General features: G+C 36.1%; 1 protein-coding gene across 1 annotated transcript in view; it reads left to right on the top strand.

Moving 5' to 3' along the window:
* LOC127632515 (CLIP-associating protein 1-B-like) overlaps positions 1-18,887 on the top strand; it is an 85,499-nt gene that overhangs the window by 37,964 nt on the left and 28,648 nt on the right. The window contains exons 13-26 of the mRNA XM_052111131.1: positions 1,171-1,306; positions 3,499-3,569; positions 3,660-3,719; positions 4,436-4,513; positions 6,371-6,538; positions 6,648-6,694; positions 8,003-8,173; positions 9,055-9,162; positions 11,107-11,145; positions 12,030-12,179; positions 14,829-14,936; positions 16,061-16,120; positions 16,769-16,872; positions 18,429-18,452. Coding sequence (XP_051967091.1) covers positions 1,171-1,306; positions 3,499-3,569; positions 3,660-3,719; positions 4,436-4,513; positions 6,371-6,538; positions 6,648-6,694; positions 8,003-8,173; positions 9,055-9,162; positions 11,107-11,145; positions 12,030-12,179; positions 14,829-14,936; positions 16,061-16,120; positions 16,769-16,872; positions 18,429-18,452 — 1,324 coding nt within the window. The remainder of the gene's footprint in view (positions 1-1,170; positions 1,307-3,498; positions 3,570-3,659; positions 3,720-4,435; positions 4,514-6,370; positions 6,539-6,647; positions 6,695-8,002; positions 8,174-9,054; positions 9,163-11,106; positions 11,146-12,029; positions 12,180-14,828; positions 14,937-16,060; positions 16,121-16,768; positions 16,873-18,428; positions 18,453-18,887) is intronic.

Here is an 18,887-nt window from a genome sequence, read left to right as displayed (position 1 = left end):
CAGACTGTGCTAATGAAACAATTGACATCACACATACTATGCGCGAAGAGCCATCAGCAACGGGAAAAACCAAAGTACTGTATACTTTAGCATTAAGGCAGCGTTATAACTAAGAACCTCATAATTGACTGGTTTGAAATGTTATATAACTTAAGATGATATTTTCATATATTTATAATTAACAATGGCTGTCAATTAAATGTTGTAATTCTTTGCGATTAATTAAAGTATATAAAACATTTCTAATAATGCCCGAAAATGCACCGTTTATGACTAGAGATCATATTTATTATATTTTGAACTTGTGGGCCTTTTCAGCAAAAATGGATCAATGCGATTCATTAAATTCATAGTTTGGCATATCATGTAATGAATTCGATTAACAAAATGTTTTTAACTTCATCCACCATCTTGGATGGAGTTTGTTGCAGTGCATTCTGGGATTGCCTTCTCTGTGGAGGATTCATGTAATTCTACCTACCTTAGAGTTTGGCCAAAATTGACCAAAGATGCCATACAGGGCTAGTTGTTTAAAAAAAATTCTCATCATTTATTCACCCTCATGCCATCCCAGATGTGTTTGATTTTCTTTCTACTGCAGAACACAAATGAAGATTTTTAGAAGAATATTTCAGCTCTGTTGGTCCATACAATACAGGTCCAAAACTTTGAAACTCAAAAAGCATCAAGATCAATCTTTATTAAGTAATTTGTTCCTGTAAATCTCCACTTTCACTTTCACATTATTATGATTCACATTCTTCATGCATATCGCCACCTACTGGGCAGGGAGGATAATTTATATTAAAAGAGGACTTAAATATTGATCTGTTCCTCACCCCCACCTATCATACCGCTTCAGAAGACATGGATTAAACCACTGGAGTCTTATGGATTACTTGTATGCTCCTTTATGTGCTTTTTTGAGCTTCAATGGTTTGGACTTTTTCACTTGCATTGTATGGACCTACAGAGCTGAAATATTCTCCTAAAAATCTTTATTTCTGTTCTGAATAAAGAAAGCCATCTTGGATGGCATGAGGGTGAGTAAATGATGAGAGCATTTACATTTTTGTGTGAACCATCACTTTAAAATGCTGTCTGAGTAGGCAGCTCACTAGGTTTCAGAACCGAGCGTTCTGTATTCATTGTCTGATGTGTCTCTTCCAGGTATCTGTCGTCTGTGTTGGGGAGTAAGTTTGATCATGGAGCAGAGAACATCATGCCAACGTTACTAAACCTCGTACCAAACAGCACGAAAGTGATGGCGACGTCTGGAGTGGCAGCGATCCGTCTTATTATACGAGTATGTTTAATGCACACACACAAATATGTACCACATTTTACCAGCTGTGATGTACTGTGTGATGTACTGTGTGATGTACTGTGTGATGTACTGATGTTGAATTCGGAACGGCAAGCATGAAGAACAACATTGATTTGAATGTTATTTAAGTGTGTGCCGTCTCCTTTGGACCGTCATGGAAAGCTTGTTGGATTTGTGGGTGTGACGGACAGAATCCTCGATTCTGAATATTAAAGAAAACATCAGTTTTACACCAACATAAGTCTTTCTTTGACTTATTAAAAAGTCAATACACACTATTAGAATACACAATATTTTATGGCCTAATGTTAATTGAGAAACTATAGGGAATAGTTGTACTTTTAAAAAATAATTTGTCACACATCAGGACTATTAAAAGAATATTCCGGGTTCAGTACAAGTTAATCTCATCGACAGTATTTGTGTCATAATGTTGATTAACACACACATTAATGTTGACTGGTTCCTCCTTTAATAAAAGCACAAATGTGTGTTCCAGTGACACTCTTACAATGGAAGTCAATGGGGCAATTTTTGGAGGTTTAAAGACAGAAATGTGAAGATTATAATTTTATAAAAGCACTTTCATTAATTCTTCTGTTAAACTCGAGTATTATTTCAGCTGTAAAAATCAAAATTTTACAGTGATTTTAGAGTTTTATGGTTTATGGTGTTATGTCATCATGACAACAAAGTTGTATAATTGTCTCTATCTTCACACAGATGTGGTCAGTAAGTGATTTAATGACAGTAAAATCATGTTAACACACATATTGTTTATGTGTCTATACTTTTGAAACAGTATTTTAATGTTACAGATTAAACCCCATTGACTTCCATTGGAAGAGTGTCACTGGAACACACATTTGTGCTTTTATTAAAGAAAACGAGGGACCAGTCAAAATGAATTTTTGTGGTAATCAACATTGTCACAAATACTGTCGATTGAGCTTCACTTGCATTGAACCCGGAATATTCCTTTAAGTGAAAAGCAAAAAAGTTATTTAAATAGTAAGAACTTGGATACAATTTTGACTTTCTTTTATACATAGAAATTGGAGTCCAAAAGTCTGTGACCATATTGAAAATCTAGGATTTAAAATCTAGTTTATACCTGCAAATAAAAGAGTTGTAGGATTTAAAACAAAGAAAGTTATGGTGTAAAATGAGTACGAAGTATCACTACTTTGAAACGTTTTCAGATTCGGCATTATTTAGAGATCACTAATCAAATTTAAGCATAGTTTGATCGAGTGCATGCTGTCATTAAAGCAAAAGAGTGACATACTGAATACTGAGACGGTCTGAAATCCACAATTATTGTGCTTAAACAGATCATTTGTAGCAGGTAAAAATGTATGAAAGTAGACAAATAAAATAGCATTATATTCACTAGTGGACTCTAGTTGACATATACAGTATCTCACAAAAGTGAGTACACCCCTCACATTTGGACATTTTCACTTAGGGGTGTACTCACTTTTGTTGCCAGCAGTTTAGACATTAATGGCTGTGTGTTGAGTTATTTTGAGAGGACAGCAAATTTACATTGCTATACAAGCTGTACACTCACTACTTTACATTGTAGCAAAGCGTCATTTCTTCAGTGTTGTCACATGAAAAGATATAATCAAATATTTACAAAAATGTGAGGGGTGTACTCACTTTTGTGAGATACTGTATATCGGGTTTACCGATTAATCAGTGCCAATATTTGCTTTTTAGAACTGTTGATATCGGCAAAAATCAATGGCGATGGTTGCCAGTAGGTATTTCGTCATTTCAAAATAAGAGTCTCCGGTGTATTTCAGTCTTGTTTATAGTTATGCACAACAATCTTTTTTTTCTGGTTATTTAAAAATCTTTAGGTTTTTGGTTGAACAATAATCTGCATCTGGGATTTTATTAATTTAGGACTCTTTGTCTGTGCCCGTCATAGTAAGGAAAGATTAAGATTTTTTTTTTATCATTCTATGAATAGATTTTAAAAACGATCGACGATTAATTGGTTATTGGCCTTTCCCGCCACCTTAGTCATCTGTATCGGCAAAACCCACTATTGGTCGACCTCTAGACACTTGGACCCTAATGTACGTTGAACCTAATATCATGATTATAAATAGGTTCATGTCCGTGTCTTGAGCATTGTGTTTTGCATTTGTCTCATAAAGCACACACACTACCCACGACTGATCCCGATCATGACCAACAACTGCAAGTCTAAATCTGTGGCCGTCAGACGGTGAGGAAAACACACACATCTGAATGAACACATTCTCCAATCACAGCCATTCAGATTTGATTTCATCAGTAACCTTTCTTTGTCTTGCAGCCGCTGTTTTGAGTTTTTGGATATGTTGCTTAGGGAGTGGCAGACAAATTCTTTGGACAGGTGAGAATCTTCCTTTATTAAAGGGTCATTTAATGGAAAACAGGATTTTTCTCACTCATCTGAAATAAAAGAGTTTGATGTGACATACTGTAACTTTGAGAAGTCAAAAATCCCTTGCATGATGCGGGCCGGGTCGAGAGAGAGTGAGAGAGAGAGATTTTTTTGGCAATAACAAGACAATATCAAAAGTTTTTATTATCAGGCAAATGAAAACAAAAAATATGCCATGATGGAAAATGTACAAATCAGTCCATCAGAGTAACTGGTAAATATTATTGTTGCGTTGGAGTGCATTCAGTCACTAAATTTACCCTAAAGTCTCCCTTAATGGAAAGGACTTTTCTTGCCCCATGTATGAAACCTGATGGTACCACAATGACAGTCTGAATTCCCAAGAGAGATTTGGGAATAAGTTCGAGATGAGATAAATGCATAAAAGTGTGCAAAGATTTTTACGATGATACACAGCACACACACAATCATACAGATTCAATATAACATTATTGATCAAGCTAAACATGTTCAGTACACTATAGTGGAATTAATACCAGCTGTTGCCATGGCAATGCCTTCGACAGCATTTCGTGTCTTTGGTTAATGGCCGGTTTTGAGAGGTCTGCTGGGACAGCCATGGGACTGCTGTGGTGGCGTTTTGGTTGAACGGACGCTGTATTTATATTGCGTTAAAAGTTGCTTTTATGTTTTTGTGTCTACAGGCATGTAGCTGTTCTCGTGGAAACTATTAAAAAAGGAGTACATGATGCCGATTCAGAAGCAAGATCCGTTGCTAGAAAGTGAGTGTTTTCTGTATTTATACTGTATAATAAAAACATGATGGTTGCTGTCCAGATTAGCTGCGTCCTAAATCTCGTACTGTCAGAGTATGTACTGCAGTTGAGGCCTGTAAAACAGTATGAACTTCAGGTATTCATGTGTTGTGTGAATAGATTATGAATTGGACATATTTCGAGTATATGACATAATAACAACAACCGTGAAAATAATCTACTCTGGTTTTGTTAAACAAGAACCATTTAGGCATGAGGAACAACTTTCTTGGTATATACTGTACATCACTTACATCCGACTCGTGGTTCACCTGCATTATTTTAAATCCAGCATTTTAAACGGGACATCTCCTCATCTCTCATGGGATTATGGGACAGTAAATTGTCCAGTCGTCAGTTTCTAACTTGTGCTTTTATGAATAATGAGGATTCGGACATACTACTCCATTGGCATACTGTTTTTAGCATACTTTATAGTGGGGTAGTATGCATGTTTGGACACACTAACGGATTTACATAGAACTGATCACTAGAAATCTTGCACAATATTGATTACCGATTATTTTTGTAGTGGCCAATGACAGGGCATATCTGCTGACTTTTTTTTAGCATTTTCTGTGATGATTTTCTGAGAGAAGATCTTCAGAATTCTGTGAAAAAGATTTTGACATAGAGTTTGTTGTGGCCGATAACCGATATTCAGCCCTAGACTTGATCAAAAGACTGCAATATGTGCTGACTTTCGGGAGACAATCTTTGGGGGTAAAGTGGAGCTCAGTGGTAAAGACGTTGGCTACCGCCCCTGGAGTTCGCTAGTTCGAATCCCAGGGTGTGCTGGGTGAATCCAGCCAGATCTCCTAAGCAACCACATTGGCCCGGTTGCTAGAGATGGTAGAGTCACATGGGGTAACCTCCTCGTGGTTGCTATAATGTGGTTCATTCTTGGTGGGGTGTGTGGTGAGTTGTGCGTGGATGCCGCGGTGGATGGCATGAAGCCTCCACACGCGTTACGTCTCCGTGGCAACGCACTCAACAACCCACGTGATAAGATGCGCGGGTTGACTTTCTCAGACGTGGAGTTAGCTGGGATTTGTCTTCCGCCCCAGATTGAAGCGAGTCACAACATGACCAAGAGGACATAAAAGCACAATGGGAATTGGGCATTCCAAATTGGGAAAAGAATTTTGGGTTATACCGATTTTGAAGAATTTTTGTTATTTCCGATAACCGATATGCAGCCCTAGACTTGATCAAAAGACTTAAATCAGATTTTTAAGGAGAAAGTCTCTGGAATTCTGTGGGTTCCTCCTCACCAATAGCTGGTGTGGGGTGGGCGTTCTGGCGCACTATGGCTGCCATCTCATCATCATCCATATGCTATGTAAAGCGCTTTGAGTGCCTAGAAAAGCGCTATATAAATGTAAGGAATTATTATTATATAGATTTAGACATGGTAAAATGTGTTAAAGAGAGCTAAAAATACTAACGATAACCAAAACGCACTCCGAGACTGAAGCTGCAGACTTTATAGAAAATATTTTAAACGATGATGTAAGTACTACGCTCTTATTATTAGCTAAAGTTATTGAAAATGGAAAGCGTTCCAATTCTGTGGAACTTTTGGATGCAGTTCTTTGGGCCTCCTGATATGATTGCAAATTTGATGAATCTTTAATGTTTTACCTGCTTATTTATGAAATATGTTCCCCTTACAGCTCCAGTCTAGAATTTGAAATGCTTCAAGTAAAATCCGGCATTGAAACTTTTTAAGTACAGCTGGTTAAGTGTTTAGTAAACTATACAGTTTCTGCTCTGTATATGCATGAACATTTATGCATTATGAATTTGATCATTCCATTGTAGATGTTACTGGGGTTTTCATGCACACTTCAGTAAAGAGGCGGAGCAGCTGTTTCAGGCGCTGGAACTGAGCTATCAGAAAGCGCTTCAGTCTCATCTGAAGGGTTCGGACAGTATCATGTCTTTGCCGCAGTCTGATCGCTCGTCTTCAAGCTCACAAGAGAGTTTAAAGTGAGAAAATCTGTTTAATATGTGTGTATTATCGGTTTTATGAACCACTCTGTATTGTGCCAATGAGTTTTCACACATGAATTATTGTGTTTCTTTCACTCTTTTGTAGTCGGCCATCGTCGGCTAAAACGCCTGTCGGGAGCAACTTGAGCAGAAGTGAGAAACTTTTATCTTATAAAGACAATTATGTGTTAAAAAGCAGTATGAGAGCAGTACATCTTTGTATGCAGAGAGTTAGTTATGAAAGATGGTAAAGATGAGGATGCAAATACTGTAGTTTTAATACCTATCAAATAGAGAGAAAGATGCTATATTTCAGGAATAGTGCAAAGTATTTTTTATTTAAAGGGGTTGTATCATGAAGAATCAAATCAAGTTTTCCCAAACTTTTGAAACAAGCCACTAAAGTTAATTTTTGTAACAAAATCCCTCATCATTTCAATGTGATCTTTACAGTTTCAGCAGCACCTTTCAGCGCAGATTGTTTTATGAATCTGTCACAATGTAATGCAGCTTTGCGGTTAAAATTGGAAACTATATTGAACCCGACAGCAAACCTGCAGCTCGTGTGTAAACGCAGTAAACCGCTGTTACTCATTTTACATTTTTATAGGGTGTTAACTCTTAAGGCACACAAGCCAAAAATGGCCTTTTCAACAAAAAGAGTAATGAACATGGATGCACCTATGTATCGGATGCCGATATTTATCAGCCATTTTTTAACCAAATTAATACCATCGGCAAATCAGTTATTAGGATGACAATGCCGATATGAAAAACTGATGGTAATGTGATGTATAATTAACTAGTAACACAATTTGTAAAAACTCCAGAAATAATAATAGCCACAATATCTAGTAGAGATGGCACAACTAAGAACAAGTAATATTATTATTATTTCACAGTTGTGAGCGGCACTTAAATGAACATGATGAGGGAAACCATCCAAAACGCTTTGAAACCAGCAGACTTTGACTTCGTAGACATCGGTATAATATCCATTAATGCCGCACGATTGATTGAATTAAGATTAAAATCACAACATGGCCTTGCAATCTTACTAAACCTCAAAAGACAGCATTTCAAAACATAGTCTCATGAAGCGTACCAGTCAGCACTGTGTGAGCAAGCGGCGCCCTCTAGCGGTCTGGGTGGCATTATCCATTATACCATTATAATACAGAATTTAAAAGGGGGTTGAAGTAAAACAATGTAAACAGTGATCTGATGATAAAAGAAGGTAAGTGGTAAAATATCGGTGGCAGTATCAGCCTATAGGCTCTTGTTAATATTGGTATCGGCCAAATGTTTTCATATCAGTGCATTCCTAGTTATGACTCAAGATAAATTATAGACTTGTTTATTGCAAAAAAAATTTAATAACAATATTTTGTATATATGTGGACCACAGTAACACCACATGGTTTTACACACAATAATATCACATTGTTCTCTCTTTCTCAGCTAAAGCCGTGAGTTCTCGTGTGTCGTCCACGGCAGGCTCACTGCAGCGATCGCGCAGTGACGTCGACGTCAACTCTGCAGCCAGCGCCAAGTCTCGAATGCCCACCGTACCCGCTGCTGCCCCCTTCAGCTCTGCCGCAGCATTGCCGCCCGGCTCCTACGCCTCACTGGGTAAAACAGACATACAGAAATAAAGGGAAAGAAATCGAATTTAGAGAGATGGAGAGCAGATGAGTGGATGAAGTAAACGAGAGAAAGTCTCAAAAGTCGTACGATAGCTTTGCGTGAGAAACCGATTGAAATGTAATACATATTTCCTTCCCGTCCTCTCACACGCACTGATGATAATGTCTGTTATTCACCTCCTCTGCTTGTATTTGCTCAAAGATGCTACTGATAATGTGGAGGGTAAGATGTGTGTGTGAGTCTATAAGTATATTTATTTGAGGTTTGTGTCTCATAGACTCCCTCTGTGGTTTTCTGTTGTATAATGTTGAAATATTGTCAGTGTGGTGCTCATTTGTTAACTGTTTGCATGGACTATTAGTGCTCCAGAGCGTCAGATACTGGAGTTAAGATTCTTTAATATGTTGGTTATTGTGTATACTGGACTGGAGAACTTTACCTGTATTTCAGCATCAAATCTTTGTACACCTCCAGAAATAAGTGCAATATTGTATTTGACTTACATACATAAAAAGACTTGCTACGGTACAAACATTCAAAGCTTGTAGGCATCAAGCATGTTTGTCTGAAGTTGTCATAATCAGCTGAAGGTGGTAGTTTATGTTTAGATCGTTGTGTTGATTGGTCACAGATTGTAACCAGATTTGTTTGTTTACACTTTAATTAGCATGATTGTCTCTAAGAAAGTTCACAGCATATTTGTTCACTGTTTCTCTCAGTTTTTGCTCGTGTAGTGTAAATATTGTCGATGAGTTGTGTGTTCATACTCTTGTGCATGAAAGTGTCTCTTTCGATTTAAAGGATGATACAGTTTTGTATCATTACATTTTTGCTCTTGTTTTTGCATGTTTTTCGTCTGTCCGCAGGCCATGTGCGCAAAAGACGACAGAGTTCAGAGACTGCTGCTGGGGGCGGAGCCTCTGTGACAGACAGCAGGGGGAGGAGCCGAGCCAAAGTTGTGTCCCAATCACAACGTGAGTTTGCAAATGACATCAAGCTGTTCTTTTGCCCCATACTGGCCATCAAAATGATGTACAGGATTTATATCAATAAAGGATGTCATATATGTCAATAAAGTATCCATTTTCACCAGAGAAACTGTACGAATATTGGATATTATTAAAGGTCACCCAAAATATTCTGTATCACCCTCATGTTGGATGACTTTCATTTTTACGTGTAACACAGAGGGAGATGTTTTATTGAATGTCATGGGCCATCTTTTAATACAAGGATAGTTGATTGATACTCACTTTAAAGGAATATTTCAGATCCAATTAAAGTGAAGCTCAGTCGTCAGCATTTGTGGCATAATGTTGATTACCACCAAAATTTATTTCAACTCGTCCATACTTTTTAAAAAAAGGAGCAAAAATCGCACTTACAATGGAATTGAATGAGGCCGATGTTTGGTGGGTTTAACCCTCCTGTGGAAAAATGGCACCTCGCTTTGGTATTCACGGTCAATTTTTAACCAGAAGGTTTAGATGTGTAACATCTTTTTTTTTCTAAAGTTAGAACAAAACAATTATTAATTTCTTTTGGGATTTTATGCTATTTTGATCTTATTTACATAGGCATTTAAAATGTTACCATTAATTTGCATATACAAATAAGAAAATAAAATAAAAATCAGAACCTACACTACAATAAGCTGAACAAATGTGACATCATTTGGAGGCAGATTTCTGCCATCTGGTGAACAAAATATAAATAACCTGACTTGGAAACTAGTCTGATGACTTGTTATAACTTAATTTTATATTTATCACAAGATATGCATTAGGATATATATTTAAACATTATCAAACTATTATATGTCAAAGTTTAGCATTTTTAAATTGAATTGAAGTGTCAGTTTTTGCAGTTAATGTCATTATTGCTGCAATCAAACCTGACCATGGTGTTACAAAGAGAAGACACAGAATAAGCATTTTTCTACAAATAATTGATTTCAGACATAATGAAATAACTCAAAGTAAATGTATAATAATTACAAGAAAATGAACATCAAGAAACAGAAATGAAGTGCACAATTCTGAAAATTAAATTAGAGTTTAAAGCAGAAGAATCAGAGTAAACATTTTCAATGGCCGGTAAATTTTTGACAGCGAATCCCAAAGGTTTTGCTTTTTTTATGACCACTAAGACTTATCGAATCAAGCCAAAAAATGTTTTTGTATGTTCAGATGGCAAATGGAGGAAGAGTCACCATATCTCATACTGCTCGTATAAAGGAAACCATTTTTATAAAACGAGAAAGTTAAGCTTATGATTTATAAAAGCACTCCTACTGTATTTCTTGAGCTGTAAAGTTGTAAAATTGGCACAAACTTTACACCAAAAAGGTCAATGCACTGAAATAATGTATATTGATTATGTCTTGTGTCTATACTTTTGAAACCTTGAGTATTTTAGCGTTTACGGATTGGCCCCATTGACTTCCATTTTAAGTGCCTCACACATGTTGTACTTGCTTGTTTTGATTATTGGAGGGGTTAACTCCCCTCAGTTATTAATGTGTTAATGCAAAATTCGTTTTATGGCAAAACATTTTTAATGCCGTTAACGTGTAAAATTAAGCTTTTAATAAAGCAAAGTTCACGAGAAGCGAGTCAATTTGCACAATAGCTGCAAAAGTCACATGCGTTGGCGTCGGTAAAACAGGTGGGGTGGGGTGGGGTGGGGGGTGACTGAAAAATACATGAAGCATATATTGTCCTCTCATGTTTATAAAGATATTGTGATTAAATATTTTAATCGTTTGAAAGCCCTAGTTCAAATCAATGAAGATATGAAGATCAGACACATCTCTGTTCTGTGTCATTAACATCAGCATGCTTGACAGTCACCCATAGCGTGTCCAGTGCACGGACTCATGGGTAATGTTCATCAATCTCTCACTGTTTCGCATCAAGGATCCAGATCGGCTAATCGAGTGGGGGGTAAAACTCACGGTATGAAGTAAAACACATGGATTCACTCCTGCATATCCTGCATCATGAAACCAGGGCTGTGTTCAGAATAGCATACTAGCATACTACTCTTACTATCTCTGCTGTGTGTTCTTTGTTTTCCAGCACATCTCAAATTGCTGATAGAAATGACATTTTTAACGCTTTTCAAATAAAATGACTGACTCCTTTGTCTTGTTAAGGATCATTTCATAGCTAGCATTTTATGTTTACTAAATACACTCAATTAAAACACGTTTTCACTTTTTGCATAATTTGGCAAAACTACTGTTTGATTTGAAATGAATAAATATTGAAAAGGTTTCGGTTTATTTCACTCATTGTTTAGATGATCATAGTTTTAAACATGTAATAATTAGTATTTTTACAATGTATTTTCATAGTTTCGTATTGGAAGTCTGGTTCTGAAAGCTAAAACTGTCAAATCTAGATGTATAAGACATTTGAAAAGTAACAAAAATAAATGATGAAGGCCTAGTCATTTTTAATGAGACCTTTAATGAGACAAAAATAGTTGAAATCTGTTTGTATTAATAAAAATCAACCCCAGGCACAATAAAAGTTACCAAAGTTGAAGGAACACACATACACTGTGGAGTATTATTATTCCATTCTGAACACTGGGAAAGGTGCGTCACTGCCTGTCCCGTCACGGCCTGTCCAGCACCCAAATGTTTACTGTTGTTTATTGTGTTTCAATGTTCAGTTGATTGTTTGTTGAAGTCGTCGTCTCTTTGTATTTGTGTTCACTCCATGTGCTGCTTCGCCATCAGCCTGTGATTTATCATAGATATTGTATTTATTTGGGCATTTACATTAAATCAATTCACTTTATATTCATTGTCTTATAACTGTGTGTGTTATAGCTGGCAGTCGCTCTAATTCACCCCGGAGGCTGTTGGCTCATTCATACGGAAGAGCTGCTCACGTCACTGGATCCAGTGGAGCGCCGTCAGATAAACGCAATCAAATTCCTCAAGAGACCAAAGAGACCAGCCCTACCCGCAGCAGAGAGGGTAAAAATATAATACATATAAATCAGTGTCCACTATAGTATGTACATACTGTATAGTATACTAGAGGTTTGCACGGGCATTAAGTTTAAGCACGGACCCAAAATGGCTCTTTTCTTCTCCAAGAATGATAAAAAAATGTGCATAAAAATAACACATTTCATTTAATTGGACATTCATTACAAATACAAACCGAACACAAAGTTGAGTCCAAACCAGGCCCGAAACTTGTTTGCCGGGTCCTGGTGGTGGTGTAGCGGGCTAAAGCACATAACTGTTAAGCAGAAGGTTGTAGGTTCGATCCCCACAGCCACCACCATTGTGTCCTTCAGCAAGGCACTTAACTCTGTAGTAAGTGCACTGTAAGTCGCTTTGGAGCGCCTGCCAAATGCATAAATGTAAATGTCCTGTCGGGCTTGGGTTGGGTATCAGACCTCTGTAGTATGTACATGTATTATGTATTTGCAAAACCTTTTTTTAAAGGGCACCTATTATGGCATTTAATATGTTCCTAATATTGTTTTGGGAGTCCCCAACAACAGTTTTACATGCATGCAATGACAAAAATTGTTGTCTTATAATATGCATTTATGTTTACCTGATTTGCTCACCGACTCCCAAATGATTCGTTCAACGACTCATTTTTCCAAACCCCTCCTTTGCGTGACGCTAGTCTGCGGTGATTGGTCAGATGACCCAGTCAGTTGTCATTGGTATACTCTGTGCAGAGATTGATCATCGCTTTGTAGTAAAAAATCAAAATCAGAGAAGGAATTTGAGTTGATTTATGTTAGCGATCATAGCCCAAAGTTCGGTGGAAAACACCCAATCAGTTATTGTTTGCGTTAGCCCAATGCATAAACATATTGATAAAGCACTGCATACTACAAGTATGCTCTATTCTTTATGACAACTCCAATAACATCGACAAACATTTCACATATTTCAAAAACATTGACATTGTAGACCTAGAAGCTGCGCTGAGCGTAACTTACACACCACACACAAATACTTATTAAGCATGCTAAAAAACACATAAAAGCAACAATTATTAATAATACTTACAGGTTGTGATTCGGAGGAGGAAGCTGATCCAAATAAACTTGGTACTGAACCTTCCTTCAGTATCAGCCGGCTCGCGAATCCACACTTGAAAGCATTCATGTTCATAAAGCAATCGTCATTAAAATGAGGCGAACACAGCACAAGGTTCGGGCGATACTTGTGTGGTATAGTTTAAATATAAACTCTAGCCACTGATTCTTCACATGCTCGTCCCTGGGCAGTGAAAAAAATGTCACTTTTGAGTGGGCGTGGTCAATTTGATAATTTTTCGTCTTGACGTCACAACGAAAAGGAAAATGAATCATTGGAAAAACGATTCATTACGTTGACTCAGATTCGACTCCTACTTTTGAGAGACAATAACTTTTTTACGGTGATATAAAACTTTGCAGGATGTTTTTGTTCACTTAAATCTATGTTACACACTACATGAAAGGTAATTTTCTAAATTCCATAATAGGTGCCCTTTAACATATTCAATGTCTTTTTTTTTTTTTTCCCCCATTTAGCTCTCAATATGCCTTATTAAATAGTTTTTATTGTCCTAAAAGTCTTGAGCTATTGATTGATTTGTGAGCTGAAGACTTGTTGAATGTTTGTCTCATGATGTTTAGTTGAATTTTAGCACTGGATATGTTTTCGGTGTTATTTGTTTGTTTGTTTTTTTTTTTATTCAACTTCAGAACAATTTGTTTACACATATTAATTATTTTTATATATTTAATATGTATATTTTTATTTATATAAAATATATTTTTAAATATTTTATATGTATTTTTTTTTAATTAATTTTATAAAAAATTATATTAATATTTGTATTAATATAAATATAGACAGTGTGTAAAATATATTTTATATTTGTTATATTTTCATCTTTTATTTTTCTTGATGGAGAACCTCTTGAATTTCTCAACAAAAAATAATGTTTTGTCACCATTTACTCACCATCATGTTCTTCCAAACTCGTGACATTTTTCTTCCGTGGAACAGAAAAGGAGATGTAAGGCATAATGTTACGGTCGATTTATACTTCTGCGTCGAATGAATCTATGCCGTAGGCTGACATGCACCTCTCCAAAATTGTAAGTATGCGTGCCTCTACGCAGACCACAACAGCTTTGATTGGTCCTCTTTTTAACCACAGATGCTCCTCCCACATGATTAAAAACAAATCTGAGGTAGCGTCGCATCTTTTCCAGGATTATTTTAAGTTCTCTGCATCACATCACATTGTATTTGGGCTCATTTGAATCGGGAGTATCTGCTGTTTTTACACCAACACAGAACTTTAAGTGCAAACCACCTCATAGTCCAACGCGTTGAGGTTACGGGGGAGGTTCGGCGCAGAAGTCTAAATAGGCCTTTTGCCTGAGTCAACATTCACTTTCAGTGCAGCTGTCTTTCCATACAAATGACAGAATTTTCAATTCTTTAAACATCATATTTTGAATTACACCTCACCTTCTGAGGTCTTTAAAACTCTGTGATTAATCAAACCTGCTGTCTTGTTCTACATGCATGTGTTTTCCTCTCTTCTGGCCTGCAACTGTGCTGCTGTCTGTGTGTGTGTGTGTGTGTGTGTGTCAGTGAGGGGCAGTCGAATCCCAAGGCCCAGTATGAGTCAGGGTTGTAGTCGTGATACGAGTCGTGAGAGCAGCAGAGACACGAGTCCGGCTCGAGGGTTCAGTCCGCTGGGTAAGACACCCAACATCACACTAGATACCTGTTGGGTTTAACTGCTGCAATTTAGTTGTTTGTGTTTATAGGAGTCATATCACACATTTTGTTTTACAACACTTTTTTCCCGGAGATCTACTTATAATGTTAGTTATGTTTTTTGTTTCCAAAAACAGCCATAATTTAGATTTTCATATACCTTTTTGTGCCATCACCCTGATGCATAGCATAAAACAGCCTGTTTTTGCAGCTGTACCTTTAAGAAACTTCCCCTTTGCATGTGAAATGAGTAACAGCACACAGGCTGCGTGTTTGCTGTCCGGTTTGCTATAGTTTTTACTTTTAATGGCAAAGACATTGATACACATTCATTAAACAGTTTGAGCTGAAATCTGCTGATCAAACTGCAATGATCAGGGATCTTGTTAAAACATTTCTACCATTGGGATCCTTCAGAAGGATCTGCAGAGCTGTAGGTGCTACACACACACAGGAATAGCACAAGGTTTGGCAAACTTTCTCTCATTTTATTCATGTTGTTTGTTCTTCTTGTGGTTATAATTGTATTTATCTTGCTTCATCATCATTACCTCACCGTGACTGGATCACCCAACAGGCGTCAGTGTCAAATGCACAGTCATGGGTGGACGTATATATCACCTGTCATCAGAGTTGTGGAAGTCGGTTTGGCAGCTGACAAAACATGTTTAGTTGCAATAAATAGTATTTTTGGACTGGGGGAGCAAGTTTTGATTTCTGAAAGTTATCATTTGTTTATATCATTCATTAAACTTAATCAAGGAAAAATATATTTCTTGTGATATAATCCTTTTAAAAAAATTGGAACATTTCTCTCTTGCCTTTTATTTTGTCCTACAACTATAAAGTCAGACCTGTTCACTTAAAACGCTTAGTAAAAATGTTTTTGATAAATTTGGTAAATGGCAAAGCAACTAAATTTGCCTTGGCATTCATTAAACCAATTTTATTCTTGGCAAGGAATATTTTATTTTTTGAGTGTGTTTGTGAGTAAAAAAAAAAATATACAGGTGATGTGATGACAGGGCAAATGCAATTATGTTTAACTAAATGTAAAGGTTTGTTTCTGAAATGTGTGTCACTTGCTTCCTGGTCGTTTCCAGCATCCCACAGACACTCACGGTCGACGAGCGCGCTGACGGCGGGCGACGGCCTGCAGACAGGTGACTTGCATGTCATCCGGGTCACGGCACCAGATTTCAGTTTACCAGAATACTTAACAGGGCTCATGACAAATTGTTCAGAAATGCGGCCGCCAGTCAAATTCATGTTTATAGCATTTTTTAGCAGAATGATGTAGTGAATTATGACCTCTGTGTTTATAAAACTCATCCACATGGTGGTGCCAGACACCACAATCACAGTTCCACACAGAGCTCTTGACCTCACTGACAGTATAACAATACAGCTTATTTGTCCTGCATGCCAACTGGAAAATAATATTTTGTTCTTTTGTAATCTTTTGTTTCATATTTGTATGTTTGTTTGATTGTTGTGCTTTTTTATTGGGAAATGTGCCGTTTTTTTGACTGATTAGGATGTCGGTTTTTGTTGTTTTAAATTTTGTTTGTGTACTTGATTGTTTTTTGTTAAGTTTCCTGTAATTTATTGATTTTTGTTTTCATTTATTTTGATTATTGATTGCAGTGTTGTTTTATTGCATGCTGTCAAATCAATATATAATTTATCTTTAATTTGCATTTACACAGGGTTGTTTGGTGTGATATTAATTAATTAGATGCATGTTATGACAAGTGTTATTTGGCTGATCAAAACATTTCACACGAGTATACTAATCTACTCCCTCTCAGATCGGTTTGGTCTGATTCATCACGCTCGTATCTCGGCATCTGTTAACGCCATGCGGATCTTGAACACGGGCACAGAGGTGGAAGCTGCTGTAGCAGATGCTCTGGTGAGATTCATCACAATGAATTCATAAATACTGACAGTATCTCGGTGCATCACATTATACTGTTTAAACTGCTCAGTCCCGAGTTAAACGAACACTTCACAAACAAATGTTTCTTACTGTATGTCAATTCTTAATTGCTGCATATTAAACTTTTTCTGTTTACTACATGCAAAAAGTTTATCAGATGAAATATAATAATACTCATACATTTTATTTGTATAGCACCTTTCATACATCAAGTGCAGTTCAAAGGGCTTCAGACATGTGACTGCATTAACATATAAAGTATGATGTTTAATAAAAAAATGTGAAATAACTTTTATAATATTTTTAAAACAATTAACTATAAAACAATAATAAAAAATTAAGTAAAAAGAAAACATACATTCGTACATATCAACCAAATGCTAATTAAATACAAATGCTTTTAATCAAGGACTAAAAACAGCCACTTGCCTCACCAGAATAAGCAAAAATAAGCAATAAATATTTTTCCTGTTTGGTGGATTTATCAGCATAGAAATCGTAACAAGCATAGAGTTAATTAACAGTTAAGTATCATTTTAATTACAGATCTGCTTCACAGTCAAATCCTGACAGCATCGGATCTGTATTAATGCATCATATCTAACAATAATTCAGTGAAGACTTGAAAACAACTGAGAAATGCACTTTTTACCACTAAATAACATTTTCCTTGTATCTTAATTAGCCGTGCATGTACAGTAGCAATTATACATAGTTGATAAAAAGGTATTTTTCATCCACAACAGGCGATAAGGCCAATAATTGTTGCAGCAGTATTCTTCAGGAGTACTGTACGTGTTTCATTGTTGTAGTTCCAAACATTTACTGTGATAAACACTTTGACCTTTAGTTTCATGAATTAACCGGTTATAAACGGTTACCAGGATTTAAAAATTATGTTTTCACTGTGGAACAATTGAAAATCTCTTTTCACAATTTAGTTTGATTTTGGTTTTCGTTTTCGTTCCTTGAACTATTTTTAGTCCCTGTTTTTAATGCAATTTACTGCCAATATTTTTTTTAAGTATTTCGTCAGCAGTACAGCATGTATTCAATATTTATTATATTCATTCTAAGTTTTTATTATAATGAATAATTTTTGTTGTTTCTTTTGTAATTTCATTAAGATTCAGTGGGTATAATATGTTGTAAATGTAATATGTTGTCGTTGTAAAATTTTATATATATATATATATATATATATATATATATATATATATATATATATATATATATATATAATAAAGTCTGCCATTGCAAGTTTCATATTTGGTAAAACAATTTATTTTATTTTATTTCTAAACTTAACCCTAATGACTAATTAATATGAACTATGAATTGTGTTAAATTATGCCTGGCAACGTTTGCCATAGATAAATCTGCAATATATTTACGCAGTATACTGTAATGTTGAGGTTTATCACTCTAGAGTCTGAATAATATTTCACATTATATTCTTGACCTGTATGACTCCTGATATATTTGTGCTTGCCTTTTCCTCTCTGGATGTGTTTGTGTGACCTCATCAGCTGTTAGGAGACTCCAGGAATAAGGTAGTTATTATTTATTCACATTTAACTGTTTCAATTTTCCCCCGTCAATGATTCAACATCATTGTTTCACTTTATCTGCACTTATCTGATGTCTGTGAGATTACCGACAAACTCAATAAAGCCGGATGCAAATGGACTTTCTGTACATGTCTTCTGTACATCTTACAAACATGCCAATAGCAAGTCCAAGTCATAATTCACCCAACAATCAAATGAAAGACATGAGAAATTGTATTTGAAGTCTATTTTTAGGAGCAGTACAATTTTGTACATTGTGACATTATTTTCATGACCATTAAGCACATACAAAATATATATTATACACTGGCGGCCAAAAGTTTGGAATAATGTTCAGATTTTGCTGTTTCGGAAGGAATCGGTACTTTAATTCACTAAAGTGGCGTTCAACTGATCACAAAGTATAGTCAGGACATT

The sequence above is a fragment of the Xyrauchen texanus genome, chromosome 39, assembly GCF_025860055.1.
Source record: "Xyrauchen texanus isolate HMW12.3.18 chromosome 39, RBS_HiC_50CHRs, whole genome shotgun sequence".
Classification (NCBI taxonomy): domain Eukaryota; kingdom Metazoa; phylum Chordata; class Actinopteri; order Cypriniformes; family Catostomidae; genus Xyrauchen; species Xyrauchen texanus.
This window is presented reverse-complemented; position numbering and strand designations above follow the sequence as displayed.